Raw genomic sequence first — 22,755 nt, 5'->3', positions numbered from 1 at the left:
CTTTTTTTTAATCCTAATAACAGAAATCCCCCAAATGGCCTGGATCAGATGTCTCCGCCCCCTGGATTCCCAGTCCCCTCCCCCAGATCAGAAGTCTCCACCCCCTGAATTAGAAGTCTCCACCCCCCTGGAATGTTTGGCTTTGGTACAGACACACAAGGGGGACACACAGGGTACAATGGCAATTAAATGGTTAATTTCCCACATCTGTTGATTCTTACAGTACAATCAGTGTCGGTGTATAAATAGTCGGTGAGTTTTTTTCGCTCTCACGTGGATGCACTGAGCAGGCTAGATACTGAGCCATGGGGAGCAGAAAAGAACTGTCAAAAGACCTGCATAACAAGGTAATGGATCTTTATATAGATGGAAAATGATATAAAAAGATGTCCAAAGCCTTGAATATGCCGGTCAATGCTGTTCTTTCACTTATTAAGAAGTGGAAAATTCTGGGATCTCTTGTTACCAAGCCAAGGTCGGATAGACCAAGAAAGATTGCAGCCCCAACTGCCAGGAGAATTGTTCGACATACAAAGAAAAACCCCCCACAGGTGCCCTCAGGAGAAGTACAGGCGGCTCTGGAAAAAGATGGTGTGGTTGTTTCAAGGAGAAAAATACAACGATACTTGAACAACAATGAGCTGCATGGTGGAGTTGCCAGAAAGAAGTCTTTACTGCACCAATGCCACAAAAAAGCTAGGTGAAAATATGGACGACAACACCTGGACGACAAAGAATCCATGAAGGCAAGAAATCTGACTCGTTCGGAGCACACTCGGTACATTTCACCATTCAGTGTTACTTCCTGAATGGAGACAAGAGGACCCTGAAGAAGGAATCCATTCCAACTGTGTTTGTCAATAGACATGCCAAGCACGTTTTAAAACAGATCAACAAGAGGAAGAGGCAGGAGATTCTGAATTTCCTGGTAGGAGAAACCCCTGACCACCAGGAGATTGGGGGGGGGGATGGGGGCATGGTAAATTGAGTATGTAGTACTCACCTGAAGGTTGGCAGAGCTCCGGCATGGGATCAACTGTAGATTAGGGCCTGTGTGTACCTGGTGGTGCTTTACTTGCTCAGGTTCTTTCCATAAGGGGTTAACTTCTGGGGGTCTGGCAGCAACACTTTTGGTCACAGAGCCAATGGTGGGGAGGAGAGCTTTGCCATAAATGAATCTGGCCCTCAGATGGACCACTAATGACTTTCTTGTGGCTGCAGGTGCTTCTGTGCGATCACCTGAGGATGAAAAGGAATGTACCTTACCCTTCTTTGAGGATTTGGTGTAGGAGGAGTCCCAATTTGCACACATAACTCTCTAAAACGTAAAAATACCATCTCAGTCCTCAGTAACACAGTCTGTACATGCCCTTCGAGGGCATATAGCATTACCAATCTGTTGCCCTTCCCTTTGGCATGCCCACTGCACCTTGGGTCTTCACCAAGGTGCTAGGCTGTTTTCACTCTCAGGGCTTCCCCATAGAAGGATATCTAGATGTCCTTCTTCTGAGGGAACAGCCAATGTCCAAGGAACTGTCCAGACCCTATGGAGCTTCCAGTGGATCATAAATCTATGGAAGTCAGCGCTGGAAGCATCTCACTGCTTGGCTTATCTAGACCTGGTCCCATGTTTGGATTCTACAGTCCAGGAGCCAACCAACCCTCTGCATCTGTATGAAGGTTCTGAGTTCAATGGTTGCCTCCTTTAAAGCAATTCCATATGCCTATTTGTGCTTCCAACCACTGCAACTCAACATTCTGGCAGTGCAGGACAAGCGGGCTGAGTCACACATGACTGGACAAGAAAGCCAGGCTTGCCCGGACCTTGTGGATCATGAGTCCAGTGCTGGTGTCTGGGAAATCTTTTCTCCCTCTGGTCTGGGAGGTTCTTAAGACAGACGCCAGCGTGTCAGGCTGGGGAGGAATCCTGGATACTTGCTTGCTGCAAAGTACTTGGTCATCGGAGGAGGGGAAGGAAGCTAGTCTCCCGACCAATGTTCTGGAACTCGGAGCTAGTGGATTGTCCCAGGATTCAGTTGGACAATTCCACAGCAGTGCCTTACATCAACCAACAGTGAGGAATCAGAAGTCTTGCAGCTCAGACACAAAGCCATCAGATTCTGGTTTGGGTGCAACTTCATGTCCCAACACTGTCCGCTGTGCATGTCCCAGGCCTGAAAAACTGGCTCCCGTTGCTGTCAATCACAGCCAGGGAGGAGTGAGCGAGGGGCGGGGCCGAGCCACACTCTGTGTGTCTTATGGACACACAGAGGCAGCTTGGGAGCGAGCATGCACAAGTCCGCCCCCCCTCCAGCAAGGGGGGAGGAGCCAAAAAGAGGAGGGTCGGGGCTGCTCTGTGCAAAACTACGACAAAGAGGAATTATTATTATTATACAGGATTTATATGGCGCCAACAGTTTGTGCAGCACTGTACAAAATGATATGCACAGTATAACATGCTTACATTTTTTGAACCTTTAGTATCACTTGAACCTGTAGAGAACCCTTTCTTATGCTACACAAGGACAACGTTCTCTGAAGCCCGAAGCCTCTTTTCTTCCCAGTATTTTATTTCCTTTTCACCATATCCTGAAGATTATTCTCCCATCTTTGTTGGACATCCTCATGTTCCTGAATGACTTCATCCCGCGTCCCGGAATGTGATGTTGATAAGTAAGATTTTTGTCCTACCGTAAAACCCTTTTCTTGGAGTCCATTACGGAACGTGGGTTCCTCACCTCTCTTCTGATGTTCACTCCTAGTATTGCTTTCCTCTAACCCTGAAACATGGTGGAAGTAGAAGAGTTATACTGGGCTGTCCTTTCAGGCTACCGAAGGCGGCAGCATATCCCGGCACACCTGAATGCTTTGTCCTGTGCCCCATAATGTACTTCAAGACAGGAAGTCACAAATCCCATTTTATCTCGATATAAATGACCCGATGGCATCAGCAAAATGGCCAATAAAATACTTTGCTAAACCAGATTGTGCAAATGGAAAGGCTGCTGGCCTTGCATATAGGACACAGTAGATACAATAATCACAATGACAGTAGATAGGCGCCGCGCTTTTCCCAGCACTGGTAATATCAAATATATATATATATATATATATACTTTTTACTAAAATAAAGTCAGTGATAATATAGTGCAAACAAGGGATTCTCATGCTTGGTAGCCATCAACACGCTTGGAAGAACCCATTTGTGTACAGCAATGGTGCAAAGTGATTTGCCGAAGGTTCTTCAGAGGTGCAACACCTCGTGTCCTCAACCATCCTCACCACGGGGCTTACCAGAGCAAATGGGACTCTCACGAGGAGTCAGACAGCGCTTGTCCTAACAAATGCCACTATGACAATGCACTGCTTACATCCTGGATTTTTCCTCCAATAACATTGCAGCATGTAAAAGTATTCAAAAAAAGCAAAAATTGCTCAAAATAGTGTAAATCCAGATATACATTTTTATTCAAATAAGCTAACAACACTTACATCAGTGCAGAGTATACAGCGTTCTGTAGAAAACCACAGCTTCCATCTCCGCCCAACATGTTTCGTCAGACAGGACGTCATCAGGGGCATGGAAACTGCACAGAGCTGTTTCCCTTTTATAGCATACACAATGAAAGGTTAGAAGAAACCCTGGAACTAGATCTCAACTGTCAACCAGTAGCGGCCATATTACTATAGGGAAAAAGGCACCTAAAAGCCCATTTAAGACTGTATCATATACTAAATGGGGAGACATCTAGTGGCCAAACAGAAATATGCAGTCTCCCTGAGGCTGAAAAAAATGTGAAACAGACATTCTGGTGTCTCCTTTTTCATATAACACCAAACAGTAGTAAGCAGAAGGAGGAGAGAATCTATCATTATAGTAATAAAAACTGCCTGAAAGATGGCCAATATGAACCATCTATGACCACACTCAGGTTTCTTCACAGTAAGAGCGGTGAGAATGTGGAATAGACTTCTTCAAGAGTTGGTTGTGGCCAGCTCAGTGGATTGCTGTAAGAAAGTCCTGGATTCTTTCTTGGATACACAGAATATAACATTTATAGGGAAAGTTGATCCAGGGAATATGCAATTGCCTCTTGGGAGAACAGGAAGGATTTTTTATTCCCTGCAGGAGCAAATTGGATGCTTTGCTGGTTTTTTTTGCCTTCCTCTGGATCAACTGTGGTGTAGGATTATAACTTTTTTTTAGTGGTTGAACTGGATGGACTTTTGTCTTTTTTCAGCCAGACTAACTAACACTCCCCTGGAACAATCATGGGATGGGACTAGCTGTTATTAATAAAAGTATTCACATCCCACTCCACATTCAGTCCTTGGAGGCAAACGACCAGCAATTCATATATCCACTTAGTCTCCATCTTAGATATTTCTCTCCTAATCCAACCTCCCGGCCAGTGTGGGACACATTTATCAATCCCAAGGATTGTGATTGGAAGAAAAAGCCGGGATGGCTCTGTATTTTATTGCATATTGCCTCTTTTGGGAAAAGCGCAACACTTATCTATTTTCATCAGCAAAATGGGACTGTGAAAACAACAAATGGAAGTCCTGATCATACTGAGAACGGGAAGTTGGATCTTTTACTGACCACATATGACCAGCCCAACCTGTAGCTCCAGTAGCCTGGTCTCTTATATAACTATGTCTATGAATGAGGAGAAAATGGCTGAACAGTTAGAGGAGAAATGTCCATTGCCTTCAGTCATCATTCTGCTAAAAATCTTGTACAAAAAGGTGCCATTGGGGTTACTTTGTGTTTCCAGGACAAAAACCATCTAAAGAAAAAAGTCACTGAATACCTTAAAGAAAATAAAGAGGCTCCAAAACAACAACAGGACGGCAAGAAAAATACAAAAAATGTATTGAACCTCATCCTGGAGATGATCGTTCTACTGACCAGAGAGGTGAGATTGATTCTGGGAGGTCACATGACATCACACAGACCTGACCGGAGAGGTTAGGAGGATTCTGTGAGGTCACATGACATCACTCTTCTCTATTAATAAAACACAGACCTGACCAGAGAGGTGAGGAGGATTCTGGGAGGTCACATGACATCACACAGACCTGACCGGAGAGGTTAGGAGGATTCTGTGAGGTCACATGACATCACTCATCTCTATTAATAAAACACAGACCTGACCAGAGAGGTGAGGAGGATTCTGGGAGGTCACATGACATCACTCATCTCTATTAATAAAACACAGACCTGACCAGAGAGGTGAGGAGGATTCTGGGAGGTCACATGACATCACACAGACCTGACCGGAGAGGTGAGGAGGATTCTGGGAGGTCACATGACATCACTCATCTCTATTAATAAAACACAGACCTGGCTGGAGAGGTGAGGAGGATTCTGGGAGGTCACATGACATCACACAGACCTGACCGGAGAGGTGAGGAGGATTCTGGGAGGCCACATAACATCACTCTTCTCTATTAATAAAACACAGACCTGACCAGAGAGGTGAGGAGGATTCTGGGAGGTCACATGACATCACTCATCTCTATTAATAGAACACAGACCTGACCGGAGAGGTGAGGAGGATTCTGGGAGGTCACATGACATCACTCATCTCTATTAATAGAACACAGTCCTGACCGGAGAGGTGAGGAGGATTCTGAGAGGTCACATGACATCACTCATCTCTATTAACAGAACACAGACTTGACCGGAGAGGTGAGGGGGATTCTGGGAGGTCACATGACATCACACAGACCTGACCGGAGAGGTGAGGAGGATTCTGGGAGGTCACATGACATCACTCTTATCTCTATTAATAAAACACAGACCTGACCGGAGAGGTGAGGAGGATTCTGGGGGGTCACATGACATCACACAGACCTGACTGGAGAGGTGAGGAGGATTCTGGGAGGTCACATGATATCACACAGACCTGACCGGAGAGGTGAGGATTCTGGGAGGTCACATGACATCACTCATCTTTATTAGTAAACACACATTTGAAGTGAAGGATTCTGGGTGGAATACAGTTTTAGGCTTATGATGAGACTGGAGATTTGATAATCATAGAAGGATTTAGTAATTGTGTCTCCTATTTTGTAGGATTTCATTGTTGTGAAGAAGTCGTGTCCGCAGGTCAAACTTGACAGAAGGACCCAGTGTTCTGAAATGGTGCCTCAGTCCCTAATGCTAGACTGGGATAATGAGCACAAGATCCTGGAACTGACCGGCAAGATCGTTGAGCTGCTGACTGGAGAGGTGAGCGGTGCTGGGAATTCTGGGACATTATCCATGTTTGGATGAAGGCTAAAGCCATGTCTGTTTCTTTTTTACAGGAGGAGGATACCACAGATGGACATGAAAAGGCCTCCACAGAAGTTAGGATGGAGGATCCCCAGAGCTTTCCCTTACTGGGTAAGAAGGTTGCTCTCTGTGGTATTGGTCTGCAGTCACCTTGATCTCATTTTCTGGTAAATGTTCTCTTCTCATCATTGTCCATATTATGTATACACCAGGCTGATTGTATTTCTACAAGGAAGGGTTAGTGGGGCATATGAAGAAAGGAATTTGGGGCCCGGTATCTGCTGCTTTGAGGTTATACAATCATTGACGTGACCTATGTTTTTAAATAGGTGTCTGCCAGGAAACCAATACAGTCCAACCATGTTCATCTTCTGGTTCTATGGACGTGGAAGCAGTTATTGTCCAAGATGTCCAAGAGGTAAAAAAACACTGTAAAATCTCCACTTGTACTGCCATATCGGAGGCGAATGGGACCAAAAAGCTGGTACTGTGTGAAGATGGGGCCATACAGGATTCAGGTCCACCTGAGGGGCAAACGTCATCTGCACATGTTGTGGAGGAACCTCTGTTATCTGGAGGAGGAAACCGCAAAGTTTATACCCAGCGTATTTCCACCAAAGAGGAGCCCTTATCCCAGAGACAAGGAAATCAGCCACACATAGACATGCACACTTACCTGGTTAGCGCTCAATGCTCAACAACTGGAATTAAAAGACATTCCCCATGTGATGGTGTCATCCCACCCCTGGACCATATAGAGCAGAGCACTGATTACATGGAAAAGGAGCCCAGAACATCAAAAAGGCGAAACCTGACAGTGATAGACATTACTGAACAACCAGACCAGCAGCAGGATTCATCAACACACGTTAGGGAGGAAGCACAAAGTCTTCCATCATTGGACGCAGACCATCTACATTATACATTAGTTATTATTAATGAGGAGCACCTCCTGCCATCAGCAGAGCTCCTCCATCTCCCCGACACTCATCCACAGGGTACAGCTTTAGTTATTAGGGAGGGACCTAGCTACGGCCATTTCACCCACACTGACATTAATTCAGCCGGAGATCAGAAACAGATAATGTCTGTGAGTATTAAGGAAGAACCCGGCTCATGTGGAGAAGGAAACTTTACCCAACCCACTATCCATACCACCCCCAGTGATGCGCACTGTATAACCTACACCATAAAGTAGAGGGACCCTTTATAGACATTATCACAGTCCTGCCTGACTGACCTGGAGAAGTTTAGATATTAGAGTAGTGGACCTTCCCTACCACTACAACAAGGAGGACAGGAACCTTTGTGAGGGATTTAGGTAGCAGCACCCCAAGAAACAGGTGAACAGTAGCTTCAGTAAAAAACAAATGCCCCCCTTGGGTAAATCATATTGGCCTTACTCTTTAACCATGGAGGCTGGGACCAATGACCACTCCTGAAAATGGTGGCTGTTTGGCTCTCATTCTGACCCTTTGGTTTTATTTTGACTCTCATGATGTGTATGCTGGACCTATGAAGGGGCTGTGTGGATCTGATGAAGGCCCCTTTGCTCTTCTACATTTAGGAGGACACCTTAGTGCACAGTACAGTAGGTGCTGATGGACCCGCACCGCAGTACCTCACAATGCAGACACCCTGTCTTGTAGTTCACTACTATAGAAAAAGAATGTGTGGGTCCAGCGCCTGTTCCATCTTCGTGCCCTGGGTGCCTATTCTACACAAACGGGCTGCTTAACATAACGCAGGGTACCAAGCAATGGAATACACAGGTGTAGCCAAGCCAATAGCATTTGTAAAGATCAGCAGCCACTGTCCTTGTAAGAATTCAGGTCCTAGAAGCCAAGAACAGTCCCTACAGAACAATGGTCTGCTGGTCCACGCAGATTTCTATCAATGTTCCACATGGACATCACAAGTCTGTGGACCCACTGGACGGACTACCAGGACTAAAAGATTGTTCACACCTCTAGGGGAGGGTGCAGGAGCTGGATGGGGAACTATGTTCCTTCACAGGCATATCGTTTTCTTCTTGTCTTTATGAACTCATTCTTATGCTGCATACATCCACACTTTAAATGGAAACTATCATGGTTTCAGGTTCATTTCATTTTATTTTTTAATTTACACTTTTTTTTTATATATTGTTATATATGGTGTGTGTGCATTGTGGAAATTAGCCCATGTGCTGCATTTTCAAGCACGCAGTCCACTCGCCAAATGATCATGTCAAGGCTTTCTTGCCCACTTTTGGTGCAAAACAAATACTTTAGCCTCTTGGTTTCCACTTTGCTGCTCTAGCTCTCAGGCTTTGGCCCTCATCTCCTTCCTCTGGACTCAAACCTTTGTGCACCATCTCTAGCTGCTTCCTGGGGAGGGTGGAATCCTTAACTATGTGCACAAAAGTGGCCTCAGGATTGCAGGCATCATCCCTTCCAAGTCTCTACAAATCCTCTGAGCTCCAGGATCTATTAACCCAGAGGAAACCAGTTTTCTTCACTCTACCAGTGTCTCTGTTGACATGGCAATGTCCTATCACAGTACAGATATTGTGACAGCGCAAGGCCCTGCCACTGTGTGAAAGTAGGAAACAGGGACACGGGATTCACACGTTTGCAGAGTGTGGGGCTCCACAATATCATTTGTGAGAAAAATGTGTTCTTGGTTTTCTACAGATTTTGGTATTCCCAGATTGGGTTCAGGAGTTTGGAGATTTCACAGGGTTTTGGGAGGGAATAAGTCTCTATCTGTGAGGGACCGCCGTGCGGCACCACTAGCACTCCACTGGTCAGGCGTGCCCAGAGCGCGGAGTCTAAGCCCCAGGGTACTTGTTCACCAGGGCCCCTGATGGTGGGGATGGACTTGTAGTACCCTGAGACCAGGTCGCCACTACTGAGCACACCTGTCAGTGGTAGGGGTGTTCGCCAGGGGCTCCAACCAGGGAGAGCCAGATGTGAGGGGGTCGGGTGACCCCGATGGGATGGATGGATGGATGGCTGAGCAAGTGCGAAGTCAGACAGGCCGAGTTGGTAACGTAGAGGACGGTAAGGTACAAGGGAGCAGGCAGAGAATCGTCGGGTCACACGCCAGGTCAGCAACAGGAGGTCAAATCTAATGAGGGGCATCCAGGAAGAGAGGTCAGGCAAAGCAAGGGTCTGGGCAGGAGAAATCAGCAGGTCAAGAACAATCCGGGTCAATAAACTTACAAGGCACAGGTACAGAATCATAGGAAGCAGGTAAGACCAGAAGGCAACGAAATGACAGCTCAGGGACCTTTAAATATCCCGCCCTGCGCTGCCATTGGTGCCCAGCGGGCGGCCGCGGGTTCTACTGCGCATGCGCGAACTCGAATGCCGCGGCTGGCCCGGACCTAGTGCCCGTGTACAGGGCGGAGCAGTGCGCCTGCGCCGGGACCATCGCGGCAGGGATCGAGGGGATCCCTGACATTGCCCCCCCCCCCTACGGGCAACCTCCGGATGCCCACCCGATCTCTCCACCACGGGTGATCACAAAGAAACCTCCGGACAAGTCTAGGTGCATGGAAATTATGGGCTGGTTCCCACGAATTGTCCTCAGGGCCGTAGCCCTTCCACTTGATGAGAAATTGGGTCTGGCCCCCCCTTCGTCGACACTTCAGGATTGCCTCCACCTCGAATTCTTCTTCCTCTTCAACCGTTATGGCCTCCGGGGGCCTGGATTTCCGTTCCGGGAAGGCATCAGGGACTACCGGCTTCAACAGGGACACGTGGAAGACAGGGTGGATCTTGAGTGTCTCAGGGAGAACAAGTTCATAGGCCACTTCATTGACCATCCGTTTGATGCAAAAAGGGCCTATAAATTTAGGTCCCAACTTTTTTGACGGGCAGAGCATCTTCAAATTTGACGTAGCCAGCCAAACCTTCTCTCCGGGCTGCAACACCAGATCCCCTCTTCGCTTCCTATTAAAAGCCCTCTTGTAGTCTTCTTGGGCTTGACGGATGGCTTCCTGTAGTTTTTTATTGTTTGAAGTGAAGAAGGTCAGTGCATCCTGTGTCGCTGGAATTGGGCATTCCGGGACTAAATCCGGGAGGAAGACAGGATGAAACCCATAGTTGGAGAAGAACGGGGACTGCCCAGTTGCTGAATGGCAAGCGTTGTTGTACGTGAATTCCGCCAAAGGGAGAAGTGGCACCCAGTCGTCCTGAGAGAATGATGTGTAGCATCGCAGGTATTGCTCTAGGGTCTGATTGGTCCTTTCGGTCTGACCATTAGTCTGAGGGTGAAATGCCGAGGAAAGGGATAGCTTGATATCCAGGGCTTTGCACAATGCCCTCCAAAATCTCGAGGTAAACTGCACCCCTCGGTCCGAGACGATGTCTTCGGGAACCCCATGCAGTCTAACAACCTCTCGAATAAAAACTTGCGCCGTCTCGGCTGCTGATGGAGTCTTCCGTAAAGGAATGAAATGGGCCATCTTGGATAAGCGGTCCACGACCACGAGAATTGCTGTGTGGTCCAGTGAAGGTGGAAGCTCCACTATAAAGTCCATAGAGATTTTCTGCCAGGGCCGTTCAGGGATGGGTAATGGACGTAGCAGGCCCCACGCCTTATTTCTTGAAGGCTTGTTCCGCTGGCAGATGGCACAGGAGCTCACGTAACTTTTACAATCCGTGGCCATGTCCGGCCACCAGAAGGAACGTCGGAGAAGTTCCAGGGTCTTGACCGGGCCAAAATGTCCTGCCATTGGGTGGTCATGGCAATGTCCCAAGACTAAGGTTCGGGCATCCTCCGGCACCACAATCCGGTCCTCCCTCCATAGGAGTCCCTCCTTGTTCCGGAGGGGCGCCCCATCGGAGGTAGACATCGCTGTGGACGCTCTCAGGATCTCGGAGCGAAGGTTCGTCTGAAGAGCCAAGAAGTTTCCTGCAGGAAGAATAGTGTCGGGTCCTGGGATCTCCTTGGTGTCCTCGTACATGCGCGACAATGCGTCTGGCTTCGTGTTTTTTGAACCGGGCCTGTATGTGATGTGGAACTGGAACCTCGAGAAAAACAATGCCCATCTTGCTTGTCGTGGGCGCAGACGTTTGGCCGTCCTCAGATATTCCAGGTTCTTGTGGTCCGTGAATATCAGGATGGGATGGGAGGCACCTTCCAGCAGGTACCTCCATTCTTCTAATGCAGTCTTGATAGCCAGTAGTTCTCGATCCCCAATGTCGTAGTTCCTCTCCGCAGGGGTAAGTTTCCGTGAGAAAAATGCTACTGGGTGAAGTAATTCCTTGGCGCCCTTTCGCTGGGAAAGGATGGAGCCAACCGCGTTTTCTGACGCATCTACTTCTAAGATGTAGGGCAGGGAGGCGTCGGGATGACCCAGAATGGGTGCCGAGGTAAATAACTTCTTTAGTGCTTCAAAAGCTTCCTGTGCCTCTGGCGTCCATCTGAATCGCGTCCCAAGCTTGGTTAACTGAGTGATGGGGGAGACCAGACCCGAGAAGTTCTTGATGAACTTCCGGTAGAAGTTTGCGAACCCAATAAAACGTTGGATGCTTTTCCTGTCCGTGGGTTCAGGCCAATCAAGGATCACAGAGACCTTCTGAGGGTCCATTGCGATCCCCGTGGTGGAGATAATCAGACCCAGAAATGTAACGCTAGCCTGTTCAAAGCAACATTTCTCTGCTTTAGCGTACAACCCGTGCTGCCGCAACCGCCCCAACACCTTTGTTACATGTACCCTGTGCTCCCCCAGGGAGGATGAGAAAATCAAAATGTCGTCTAAGTAGACGATGACAAAGATGTCCAGGAAGTCCCTAAAGATGTCGTTTACAAAGTGCTGGAAGGTGGCCGGCGCATTGCACAACCCGAAAGGCATGACCAGGTATTCGAAATGGCCGAAACGGGTGCGGAAGGCCGTTTTCCACTCATCCCCCTCCCTTATGCGAACCAAGTTGTAGGCTCCCCTTAAGTCCAGCTTGGTAAATACTACTGCAGCTTTTAAGCTCTGGAATAATTCAGGTACCAGTGGTAATGGGTAACGATTTTTAATTGTGACCCTATTCAGCTCCCGATAGTCAATGCATGGCCTCAAAGTCTTGTCCTTCTTTTCTACAAAGAAGATCCCTGCACCTGCTGGGGAAGTGGAGGGACGGATGAATCCCTTCCGGAGGCTGTCCTCAATATAATCCTTCAGGGCCCCTAATTCTAGCTCAGAAAGGGGAAAAATTCGCCCGAAAGGAATTTCAGAACCGGGTAACAGATCAATAGGACAGTCATATGGGCGGTGGGGGGGTAGAGCATCTGCTCCCCGTTCACTGAACACATCAAGAAACTTATGATAGGCTGCAGGAATCACTTGTTTTAGGCTGGCATCCCCTTCAGAGCACAGGAGGACCTGGGGGACCTCCGGGCCCGAAGTTCGACACAGTTCCCGACAGTATGGGGAAGGGAACGAGACAACCCCAGTTTCCCAGTCAATTTGGGGGTTATGGGCCCGCAACCAAGGGAGCCCCAGAATGACTGGGAAAAGGGGTGATGCAATAGCATCCAGGCGGAGGAGTTCCCGGTGCTGACCGGCAATGGAAGTCACAATGGAAGGGGTCTCCTGGTTAACCACCCCTGACTTTATCCGGGAGCCATCAGCCAAAAAGATGTGAAACCCCTTCTCCTTTGGGCGGAGGGGGATACCCTGCTGGTGAGCAAAATTGATATCCACAAAACAGCTGCATGCCCCCGAATCAACTATGGACGTCACCTCCACGGTCCTTTCTGAAAGCTGAAAGGAGAGGGGAACAACTAAGTATTGGGACGGATTCATATTGCCAATAGATAAAGAAGATGAGGTGAACTTACTCAGTTTCTGCGGGCAGGAACGTACCATGTGACCCGCTTCACCGCAGTACAGGCACAGATTCTGGGAGCGTCTGCGCTGGCGTTCCTCTGGCGATAGTTTAGGCCGTGCCAGGCCTAGCTGCGTGGGTTCGGGAGCATCTTCAGGCGGCAGGTTCTGGATGTTTGGCCTAGTATGTTGACTGGATCCTTGGAAAGACCCCCAGGTATTTCCGCGACCCTGACCAGACCTCTCCAATCTGCGCTCCCGTAGCCTACGGTCAATTTTAATGGTGAGTGCAATCAAGTCCTCTAATGTCTCGGGCACCTCCACCCGGGCGAGCTCGTCTTTCAGAGCCTCAGAAAGGCCCATACCGAACTGGTGCAAAAGTGCGAACTCGTTCCAACGAGTGTCACCCAACCAGCGCCTAAAGTCAGAGGCGTATTCCTCAGCCGCCCGCCGACCTTGTCGGAGTGCGTATAATGTGGCCTCGGCCGAGGCCGCTCGTTGTGGGTCATCGTATAAGATGGCCATGGCGTTAAAGAAGTTGTCAACCGTAACCAGATGGGGGTCATTATTTCCCCTTAGTCGGTGAGCCCAGTCTTGGGGTTCACCCTGCAACAGGGAGACAACAAACCCCACTTTCACCGATTCTGTCAAAAAGGTCCGTGGCTGCAGTTCAAAGTAGAGCAGACAGGAGTCACGGAATGACCGAAAACGTGTGCGATCCCCATGGAAGCGCTCGGGTAAGGGTACTCGGGGTTCCGCCATAGGGAGTGATGTGGAAGGCCCAGGAGCCGGCCCGTGGGCTGCTGCGACCGGCGGTGCAGGAGCCGGGGCCTGTGGAACAGGAGCAGATATGGTGCAGGCCTGAAACCGATTCTCGATCTGCAAACATCTGTCCTGTAATGTGTTTACTGCTTGCGTCAGGGTAGCCAGGTGCCTGCAAACCTCGTCCAACGGGGAGGGTCCTCCTCGAGGCTCAGTCATGGCCTTCTGGTACTGTGAGGGACCGCCGTACGGCACCACTAGCACTCCACTGGTCAGGCGTGCCCAGAGCGCGGAGTCTAAGCCCCAGGGTACTTGTTCACCAGGGCCCCTGATGGTGGGGATGGACTTGTAGTACCCCGAGACCAGGTCGCCACTACTGAGCACACCTGTCAGTGGTAGGGGTGTTCGCCAGGGGCTCCAACCAGGGAGAGCCAGATGTGAGGAGGTCGGGTGACCCCGATGGGATGGATGGATGGATGGCTGAGCAAGTGCGAAGTCAGACAGGCCGAGCTGGTAACGTAGAGGACGGTAAGGTACAAGGGAGCAGGCAGAGAATCGTCGGGTCACACGCCAGGTCAGCAACAGGAGGTCAAATCTAATGAGGGGCATCCAGGAAGAGAGGTCAGGCAAAGCAAGGGTCTGGGCAGGAGAAATCAGCAGGTCAAGAACAATCCGGGTCAATAAACTTACAAGGCACAGGTACAGAATCATAGGAAGCAGGTAAGACCAGAAGGCAACGAAATGACAGCTCAGGGACCTTTAAATATCCCGCCCTGCGCTGCCATTGGTGCCCAGCGGGCGGCCGCGGCTTCTACTGCGCATGCGCGAACTCCGCGGCCGGCCCGGACCTAGTGCCCATGTACAGGGCAGAGCAGTGCGCCTGCGCCGGGACCATCGCGGCAGGGATCGAGGGGATCCCTGACACTATCCTAGTGTCCAGGTCTTCCAGGAGACCGGCAGGTAATATAGGACCATAGTGCAGAGCTCCTGTTAGGAGACAGGTGTGGGCTCCACCAAAGAGACAGCACTCTATGCTGGAGGAGAGATTCCTTGTCCATAGGATTGAGAGAGTCAAGGTGGCTACACGAGTCTGGGAGACAGAGAGAGCCAGGACTAGGCATGTCCAGGGGACTGAGGGAACCTGGAGGTTTTGGAGGAGTGAAAGAGAATGGGGTGTCAGAAGATCCCCTATCTAGAGGCCAGGGAGTGAGCCCATGCAGCAGGGTGTTGCAACTGAAAGGGCTGAGAGAACCAAGAGAGCTGAATGCTACACAGAGATACTGTGTGAGCCAGTCTGAGGGACCAACCAGAAGCCAACGTTAAGGCCTATGCAGCTGTGCTCCGGAAGAGAGCCAGGTGTTTCGGCATTTTTCTGTCACTTGTTTGTTCTAGTGAAAATCCTTTGTGTTGAACTTTAAATTTGTTAATTCCCAAATATCATTATACAGTCAGGTCCATAAATATTGGGACATGGACACAATTCTAACATTTTTGGCTCTATACACCACCACAATGGATTTGAAATGAAACAAACAAGATGTGCTTTAACTGCAGACTCTCAGCTTTAATTTGAGGGTATTTTCATCCAAATCAGGTGAACGGTGTAGGAATTACAACAGTTTGCATATGTGCCTCCCACTTGTTAAGGGACCAAAAGTAATGGGACAGAATAATAATCATAAATCAAACTTTCACTTTTTAATACTTGGTTGCAAATCCTTTGCAGTCAATAACAGCCTGAAGTGTGGAACGCATAGACATCAGCAGACGCTGGGTGTCATCCCTGGTGATGCTCTGCCAGGCCTTTACTGCAACTGTCTTCAGTTCCTGCTTGTTCTTGGGGCATTTTCCCTTCAGTTTTGTCTTCAGCAAGTGAAATGCTCAATCGGATTCAGGTCAGGTGATTGGCCATTGCAGAACATTCCACTTCTTTGGTGGCTTTTGCAGTCTGCTTTGGGTCATTGTCCATCTGCACTGTGAAGCGTCCAATGAGTTGTGAAGCATTTGGCTGAATATGAGCCGATAATATTCCCGAAACACTTCACAATTCATCCGGCTGCTTCTGTCAGCAGTCACATCATCAATGAATACAAGAGAAGCAGTTCCATTGGCAGCCATACATGCCCACGCCATGACACTACCACCACCATGATCACTGATGAGGTGGTATGCTGAGGACCATGAGCAGTTCCTTCTCCATCCTCTTCTCTTCCCATCACTCTGGTACAAGTTGATGTCGGTCTCATCTCTCCATAGGATGTTGTTCCAGAACTGTGAAGGCTTTTTTACATGTCGTTTGGCAAACTCTAATCTGGCCTTCCTGTGTTTGAGGCTCACCAATGGTTTCCATCTTGTGGTGAACCCTCTGTATTCACTCTGGTGAAGTCTTCTCTTGATTGGTGACTTTGACACACATACACCTACCTCCTGGAGGGTGTTCTTGATCTGCCAACTGTTGTGAAGGGTGTTTTCTTCACCAGGGAAAGAATTCTTCGCTCATCCAGCACAGTTGTTTTCCATGGTCTTCCGGGACTTTTGGTGTTGCTGAGCTCACCGGTGCGTTCCTTCATTTTAAGAATGTTCCAAACAGTTGTTTTGGCCACGCCTAATGTTTTTGCTATCTCTCTGATGGGTTTGTTTTGTTTTTTCAGCCTAATGATGGCTTCACTGATAGTGACAGCTCTTTGGATCTCATCTTGGGAGTTGACAGCAACAGATTCCAAATGCAAATAGCACACTTGAAATGAACTCTGGACCTTTTATCTGCTCATTGTAATTGGGATAATGAGGAAATAACACACACCTGGCCATGGAACAGCTAAGAAGCCAAGTGTCCCATTACTTTTGGTCCCTTAACAAGTGGGAGGCACATATGCAAAATGTTTTATACCTACACCGTTCACCTGATTTGGATGTAAATACCCTCAAATTAAAGCTGACAGTCTGCAGTTAAAGCACATCTTGTTCGTTTCATTTCAAATCCATTGTGGTGTATAGAGCCAAAAATGTTAGAATTGTGTCCATGTCCCAATATTTATGAACTCGACTGTATATACATAATACATGACATAGGCTCCCCAGAGCAGTATAGGTTATCTAAGGGGAAGGCTTGCTTGGAATGCTTTTTTGAGTTTGTCCAACTAAAACTTCAGACTGTGCCAGTCAACAAGGTATGGGCCTCTTGAAAGGAGTCTTTAACCTGGTAACCAATGGGCTGCTGTCATCAAACTGAGAGCCTTTAAAACATGGAAAGAATCCAACAGTTACACCTACTGGTTAAAAATGAAAAATATCCTTTATAATGTTTTTTTAAAATCTTGACTGTAATAAATACCTAACGTACAAGTCGCTTTACTGTCCCTTTACGTACATTTGGGCACATCAGATGATGATGGAGCAGACAATTCTGCCATCAATACTATAGGCCAACAGACTTTACTGAGATCTTCAGACCGGATTATCCACTTCATCATATACACATCGTGGACATCCTGAGCTCATCTCTGGGATGTGGCACTTCTCATTTAGTTTTTGGCGGTACATCCCATACAATGTGGGATTTGGTGGTACATCCCGTACAATGTGGGATTTGGTGGTACATCCCGTACAAAGTGGGATTTGGTGGTACATCCCGTACAAAGTGGGATTTGGTGGTACATCCCGTACAATGTGGGATTTGGTGGTACATCCCGTACAATGTGGGATTTGGTGGTACATCTCGTACAATGTGGGATTTGGTGGTACATCCCGTACAATGTGGGATTTGGTGGTACATCCCGTACAATGTGGGATTTGGTGGTACATCCCGTACAATGTGGGATTTGGTGGTACATCCCGTACAATGTGGGATTTGATGGTACAGTCAGTCTATGGAGCCGTCTACAGATCAGTCTATGGAGCCGTCTACAGATCAGTCTATGGAGCAGTCTACAGATCAGTCTATGGAGCCGTCTACAGATCAGTCTATGGAGCCGTCTACAGATCAGTCTATGGAGCAGTCTACAGATCAGTCTATGGAGCAGTCTACAGTCAGTCTATGGAGCAGTCTACAGATCAGTCTATGGAGCAGTCTACAGTCAGTCTATGGAGCAGTCTACAGATCAGGAATAAAGATCGGGAACCAAGCGCAGTAACACCATGGTGACGGAACAGGTTACAGGAACCAGGTTATGACCCTTTCAATGGTGGACACAGTCAGGCAGCGGGGTACCAAATCAGGAGACAGAGGCAGGGCACAAACCGAGGTCAAGAACAGCTGAGCAGATCAGATCAGAAAACAAGCTGAAGTCAGTACCAGCCGGGCTAACAAGACAGAAGGCAGAGTCCAGAAGGCAGGCTGAGGTCACAACAAAGAGGCAAAAGTCCAGAGGCAGGCCAGGAGGCCAGTCAGGTTATACACAGAAAGGCAGAAGCACCAGGTCAGGCCGCAGGTAACAGGACAAGCTGAAGACCACCCAGCAACTTCTCTCTGCAGTGCTCCAGTATATATAGGCCTCTGGGTGCCAATACCAGCACTGTGCATGTGTGATCAGTTGCTGGATCGGTCTCTGAAGCAGTCTGTGGATGTGTCAAGGGATCACACTAAGGATCAGTTTAAAGATCAGTCTTGGGTTCAGTCTATAGATCCATCCAGGGATCAGTCTCTGGGTCCATCTTTGAATAAATGTATGGATCTGTTCAGGGACCGGTCTCTGAAGCAGTCTGTGGATGAGCCTATTGTCCTAGGGATCAGTTCTGAAGCAGTCTATGGATGAGTCTATCATCCTAGGGATCGGTCTCTGAAGCAGTCTATGGATGAGTCTATTGTCCTAGGGATGGGTCTCTGAAGCAGTCTGTGATTGAGCCTATTGTCCTAGGGATAAGTCTCTGAAGCAGTCTATGGATGAGTCTATTGTCCTAGGGATGGGTCTCTGAAGCAGTCTATGGATGAGTCTATTGTCCTAGGGATGGGTCTCTGAAGCAGTCTATGGATGAGTCTATTGTCCTAGGGATAAGTCTCTGAAGCAGTCTGTGGATGAGTCTATTGTCTTAGGGATAAGTCTCTGAAGCAGTCTGTGATTGAGCCTATTGTCCTAGGGATGGGTCTCTGAAGCAGTCTGTGGATGAGTCTATTGTCCTAGGGATGGGTCTCTGAAGCAGTCTCTGGATGAGTCTATTGTCCTAGAGGTCGGTCTGTGACCATATGTACCTTAAGCACCTCACGCTATAGGCATTGTTACTAGTCTACAGGTCACTAGAACTTTCTACAATTTGCAAACACAATTTTGTAGTTTAAAGAGCACACAAGTCCCTCTTGCCCTCCCCCAAGGGTACAAGTCACTGTCACAGTCCTCATAACCCATTATTTTAGTCAGTGCAGCATTTTCTGCCCTATCTGTGACTCCCTTCTGGTCAAAGTCCTGACAGAATCTGGCACCCCAGGTCTGGCAAGCATTGCCCTATCCTTGTATATGTGGCAGCCATAGAACTCTGGGTACACAATGTTGAACATGTCCATATAGGGGTTCTCCTTCACAATACAATGAACTGCTGCACCTGGGGAACCCCAAGCTGGTGGTGCCCTGGGCACATCGGGGCTAGATACACTTCTCTAGAGCCACAGTCACTCTCCAGTTGTGTTATATGATGGAAGTGAAGACATCCCCTCACGATCCTTCTGGCACCTCTGCATCCTCTTCAGTCTCTGCCTCAAACATCCACACTTATCCTGGTGGCCCTTTTGTGGGTGTCGCTTGATTCTCTCGATGACCCTCATGTTGTTGGTGTCGGCGTTGGCATCTACAACTAATGGATTCTTCAGACCAGCTCTGAAGCAGGATCTCTGCAGTGTGCCAGCTGCAACTTAATTTGCCTTGCAGAACCCTGTTGGGGAACTCGACCCTGATAGACTTACAGAAGATGTCCTTCAACTGCTGGATTCTCTGATCTCTCCATCACATGAACTTGTCTGGCCGGGGTCTGCAGCAGCAACTCTCGCAGGTGCCTCTGATCCAGTGTCTGTCCTGAAAACCACTGTGAGGCAGTCAAAGCACATCCATGGTGTCATTATAAGCAATAGTTTCATGCAAGCTGGGCATACTGACCACAACAGTCATTCTGCTCCTCATGGGCAATATGCAAATCCTCCTTTGAGGTGGAATCAGAGCCTGGTACCATGCCTCGGCCAGGTGATATGAAACCAGGGCTCTCTCCTATATTCTGCCCAATGGAGCGTGACTCTTGTCCTTCGCACCATTTCTGTATTGTAGGCCCCCAGAATCTACTTCATGATGGCAAGGGTTATGTAATGGTAGCCAAAAGCTGTGTCATGGGCTAGCTGCATGTCTTTCCTGTGTACAGCCATATGGTGGTTGAGCATCTGTAACCCATTCCTGCCCAGCATAGGTTGGACTCCTTAGACATACTGAACCCTCCCCTCCCATCAATACAGGAGCACCCCCAGCCTGGTCTAACCAGCACCACCCAGTAGTCCATCTCATATCTTTCACAGGCCTTAGGGCAATGGACGCCAAAAGTAGCTTCACGCAGTACAAGCTTCATTTCCAGAAGACATCCTCGTTTTGAGGTTAGGAAAGGATAAGTGCAGATGCAAAAAAAGCCCCCTAACCCCTTACCAGAACACAGCTGCTTTATATATATACATCTTTCCTGTCATCCCGATGGTGGTGGCACAGTCCTACAAGAAGAGCTGAGTCAAGTAACATCCCATACTGTCCTCAGGCCTTACCTCAGATGTCCCTACCTTGAGGTTAAGAAAAGGAAGAATCCAGACATAATGAGACCCTTCTAACCCTTTACTGGAACACAGCTGATTTATATACATCATTCCAGTCATCCCGATGGTGGTGGCACATTCTTACAAGCAGAAAGCTGAGTTGAGGAACAGCCCATATCTTTTCCAGGCCTTGCTTCAGAAAATGTCCTCATCCTGAGGTTAGGAGAAGAAGGAGTCCCCACACAATGAAACCCTTCTAACTCTTCACCGGAACATACCCGATTTACATAGATTCTTCCAGTCATCCCAATGGTGGTGGCACATTCCTGAGTTGAGGAGTGGCCCATAGCATCGTCAGGCCTGACTCCAGAAGACATCCTCATCCTGAGGTTAGATTTATTTTGCTTTGGATTCATTTGTTAAAGCAATCATTTTGTTTTGTCATATTATGATAGAATGATTACATTTTGGAATTTGTTTCAAATTGATTTGTATTCAGAAGTTATTTCGGAAGATTCAGATTCATTGCTTATTTTGGTGACTTCCTTGCGACTTTGAAGTTTTGCGACTTTGGCCAATCATAACAATACAGAGTGAGACGTATAATGGAACCTACAAAACCCTCTGAAGTTACAAATGAACGAATAGAATGTTTTCATTATAATTTATTTTGGATTTGTGGAAATCCGTTACTGTTGTGAATCAAAAATTTGGATACATCCGCATCTCTGAATAACAAAAATTTTGTCCAAATTTTGATTCGTTATGGTTAGAAGGAAGAGTTTGGGCACAAAGAAACCCTTCCTAACCTCTTACCGGAACAACACTGATTTACATTCATCCTTCCAGTCATCCCGATGGTGGTGGCACAATCCTACAAGCAGACTGGAGTTGAGGAACATCCCATACCTTCTCCAGGCCTTACCCCAGATGTCCCCACCCTGATGATCGAAGAAGGAAGAGTCCAGACATAACAGAACATTCTAACCTCTTGTCAGGGCTCCGGGTGTGACCAGAAGTGTGTGGACTGACACAGGGAAACGCAGGCTCCAGATATGGTATAAACAAGACAATTTATTAAGACTAACAATACAAACATAAACGCAGTGCACCAAACCCCAAGCTAACACAAATACATACAACAAACCCCAAGCTAACACAAATACATACAACAAACCCCAAGCTAACACAAATACATACAACAAACCCCAAGATACAACCCCAAATACATACAACAAGGTGAAACAAACCCAAACCTAAACTGATACAGATACACAGGTACATACACATATAGAGCACAACGTAGTCAGGCAGGCCGGGTCGATAACTATCGGACAGGTAGGTACAGGAGGAGCAGGCGGAGAGTAGTCAGGGTCACAAGCCAGGGATAAAACAGGAAAAGTCAGCAGAGGTCAGCATCAGGCAGGGTCGGCAACAAGTCAGGCAGGAACAGGAATGCAGGTTACAAGGTACAGGGGCCCATGGAAAAACACACACCAAGGCACAGACTGCAGGTCTGGCCATCCCTTAAATACACCTGTAATCAGCCTCAGGTTATGGCTAATTGCCGAAGTGAACCTCTGGTTGTTGACAGCACCCGCTGGCCAGCCCTGGTACTGCAGCCCACAAGGCAGGTGAGTCCCACCACTATTGGCAAGTCCATTCCTGACACCTCTTACCGGAACACCGCCGATTTACATAGATCCTTCCAGTCATCCTGGTGACCACACATTCCTCAATATGAAGACGATACGAGCAGAGAGTGGAAGAGCGGGCCATACCATCCTACATCCCAAACCATAGGGATCTGAGGTCTCCAGGATGACATCTTTTCATTCCTTGGTCCTTGCATTGCTTCCTATAACCAACTCCCACCAGATTATATATACAGAGTCCTCCTACCCAGAATGCCTCACACTGGCCCTTCCTCACTAGGTACACCCTACTCTGGGGAACTCTAGTGGCTACCCAGGCACCTACACAGGGCTCCCAACCCTCACAATGGGGACCTCTAGTGGCTACCCAGGCACCTACACAGGGCTCCCAACCCTCACAATGGGGACCTCTAGTGGCTACCCAGGCACCTACACAGGGCTCCCAACCCTCACAATGGGGACCTCTAGTGGCTACCCAGGCACCTACACAGGGCTCCCAACCCTCACAATGGGGACCTCTAGTGGCTAC

The 22,755-nt window shown here is 48.2% G+C and overlaps 1 protein-coding gene across 1 annotated transcript; it reads left to right on the top strand.

Moving 5' to 3' along the window:
• The first annotated feature begins 1,834 nt into the window (after positions 1-1,834).
• On the top strand, positions 1,835-8,381 carry LOC149461027 (uncharacterized). The gene is made up of 5 exons (XM_089678934.1): positions 1,835-2,074; positions 4,782-4,922; positions 6,086-6,241; positions 6,319-6,397; positions 6,616-8,381. The coding sequence occupies exons 1-5, from the start codon at positions 1,835-1,837 to the stop codon at positions 7,482-7,484; spliced, it is 1,485 nt and encodes a 494-aa protein (XP_089535060.1). The 3' UTR covers positions 7,485-8,381.
• Positions 8,382-22,755: the final 14,374 nt, after the last annotated feature.

The sequence above is a fragment of the Staurois parvus genome, unplaced genomic scaffold (assembly GCF_062004578.1).
Source record: "Staurois parvus isolate SC_StPar_1 unplaced genomic scaffold, SC_StPar_1.0 ptg000212l, whole genome shotgun sequence".
NCBI lineage: Eukaryota > Metazoa > Chordata > Amphibia > Anura > Ranidae > Staurois > Staurois parvus.
Note: the sequence above shows the minus strand (reverse complement) of the source record. Positions and strands in the feature narration are given on the sequence as shown.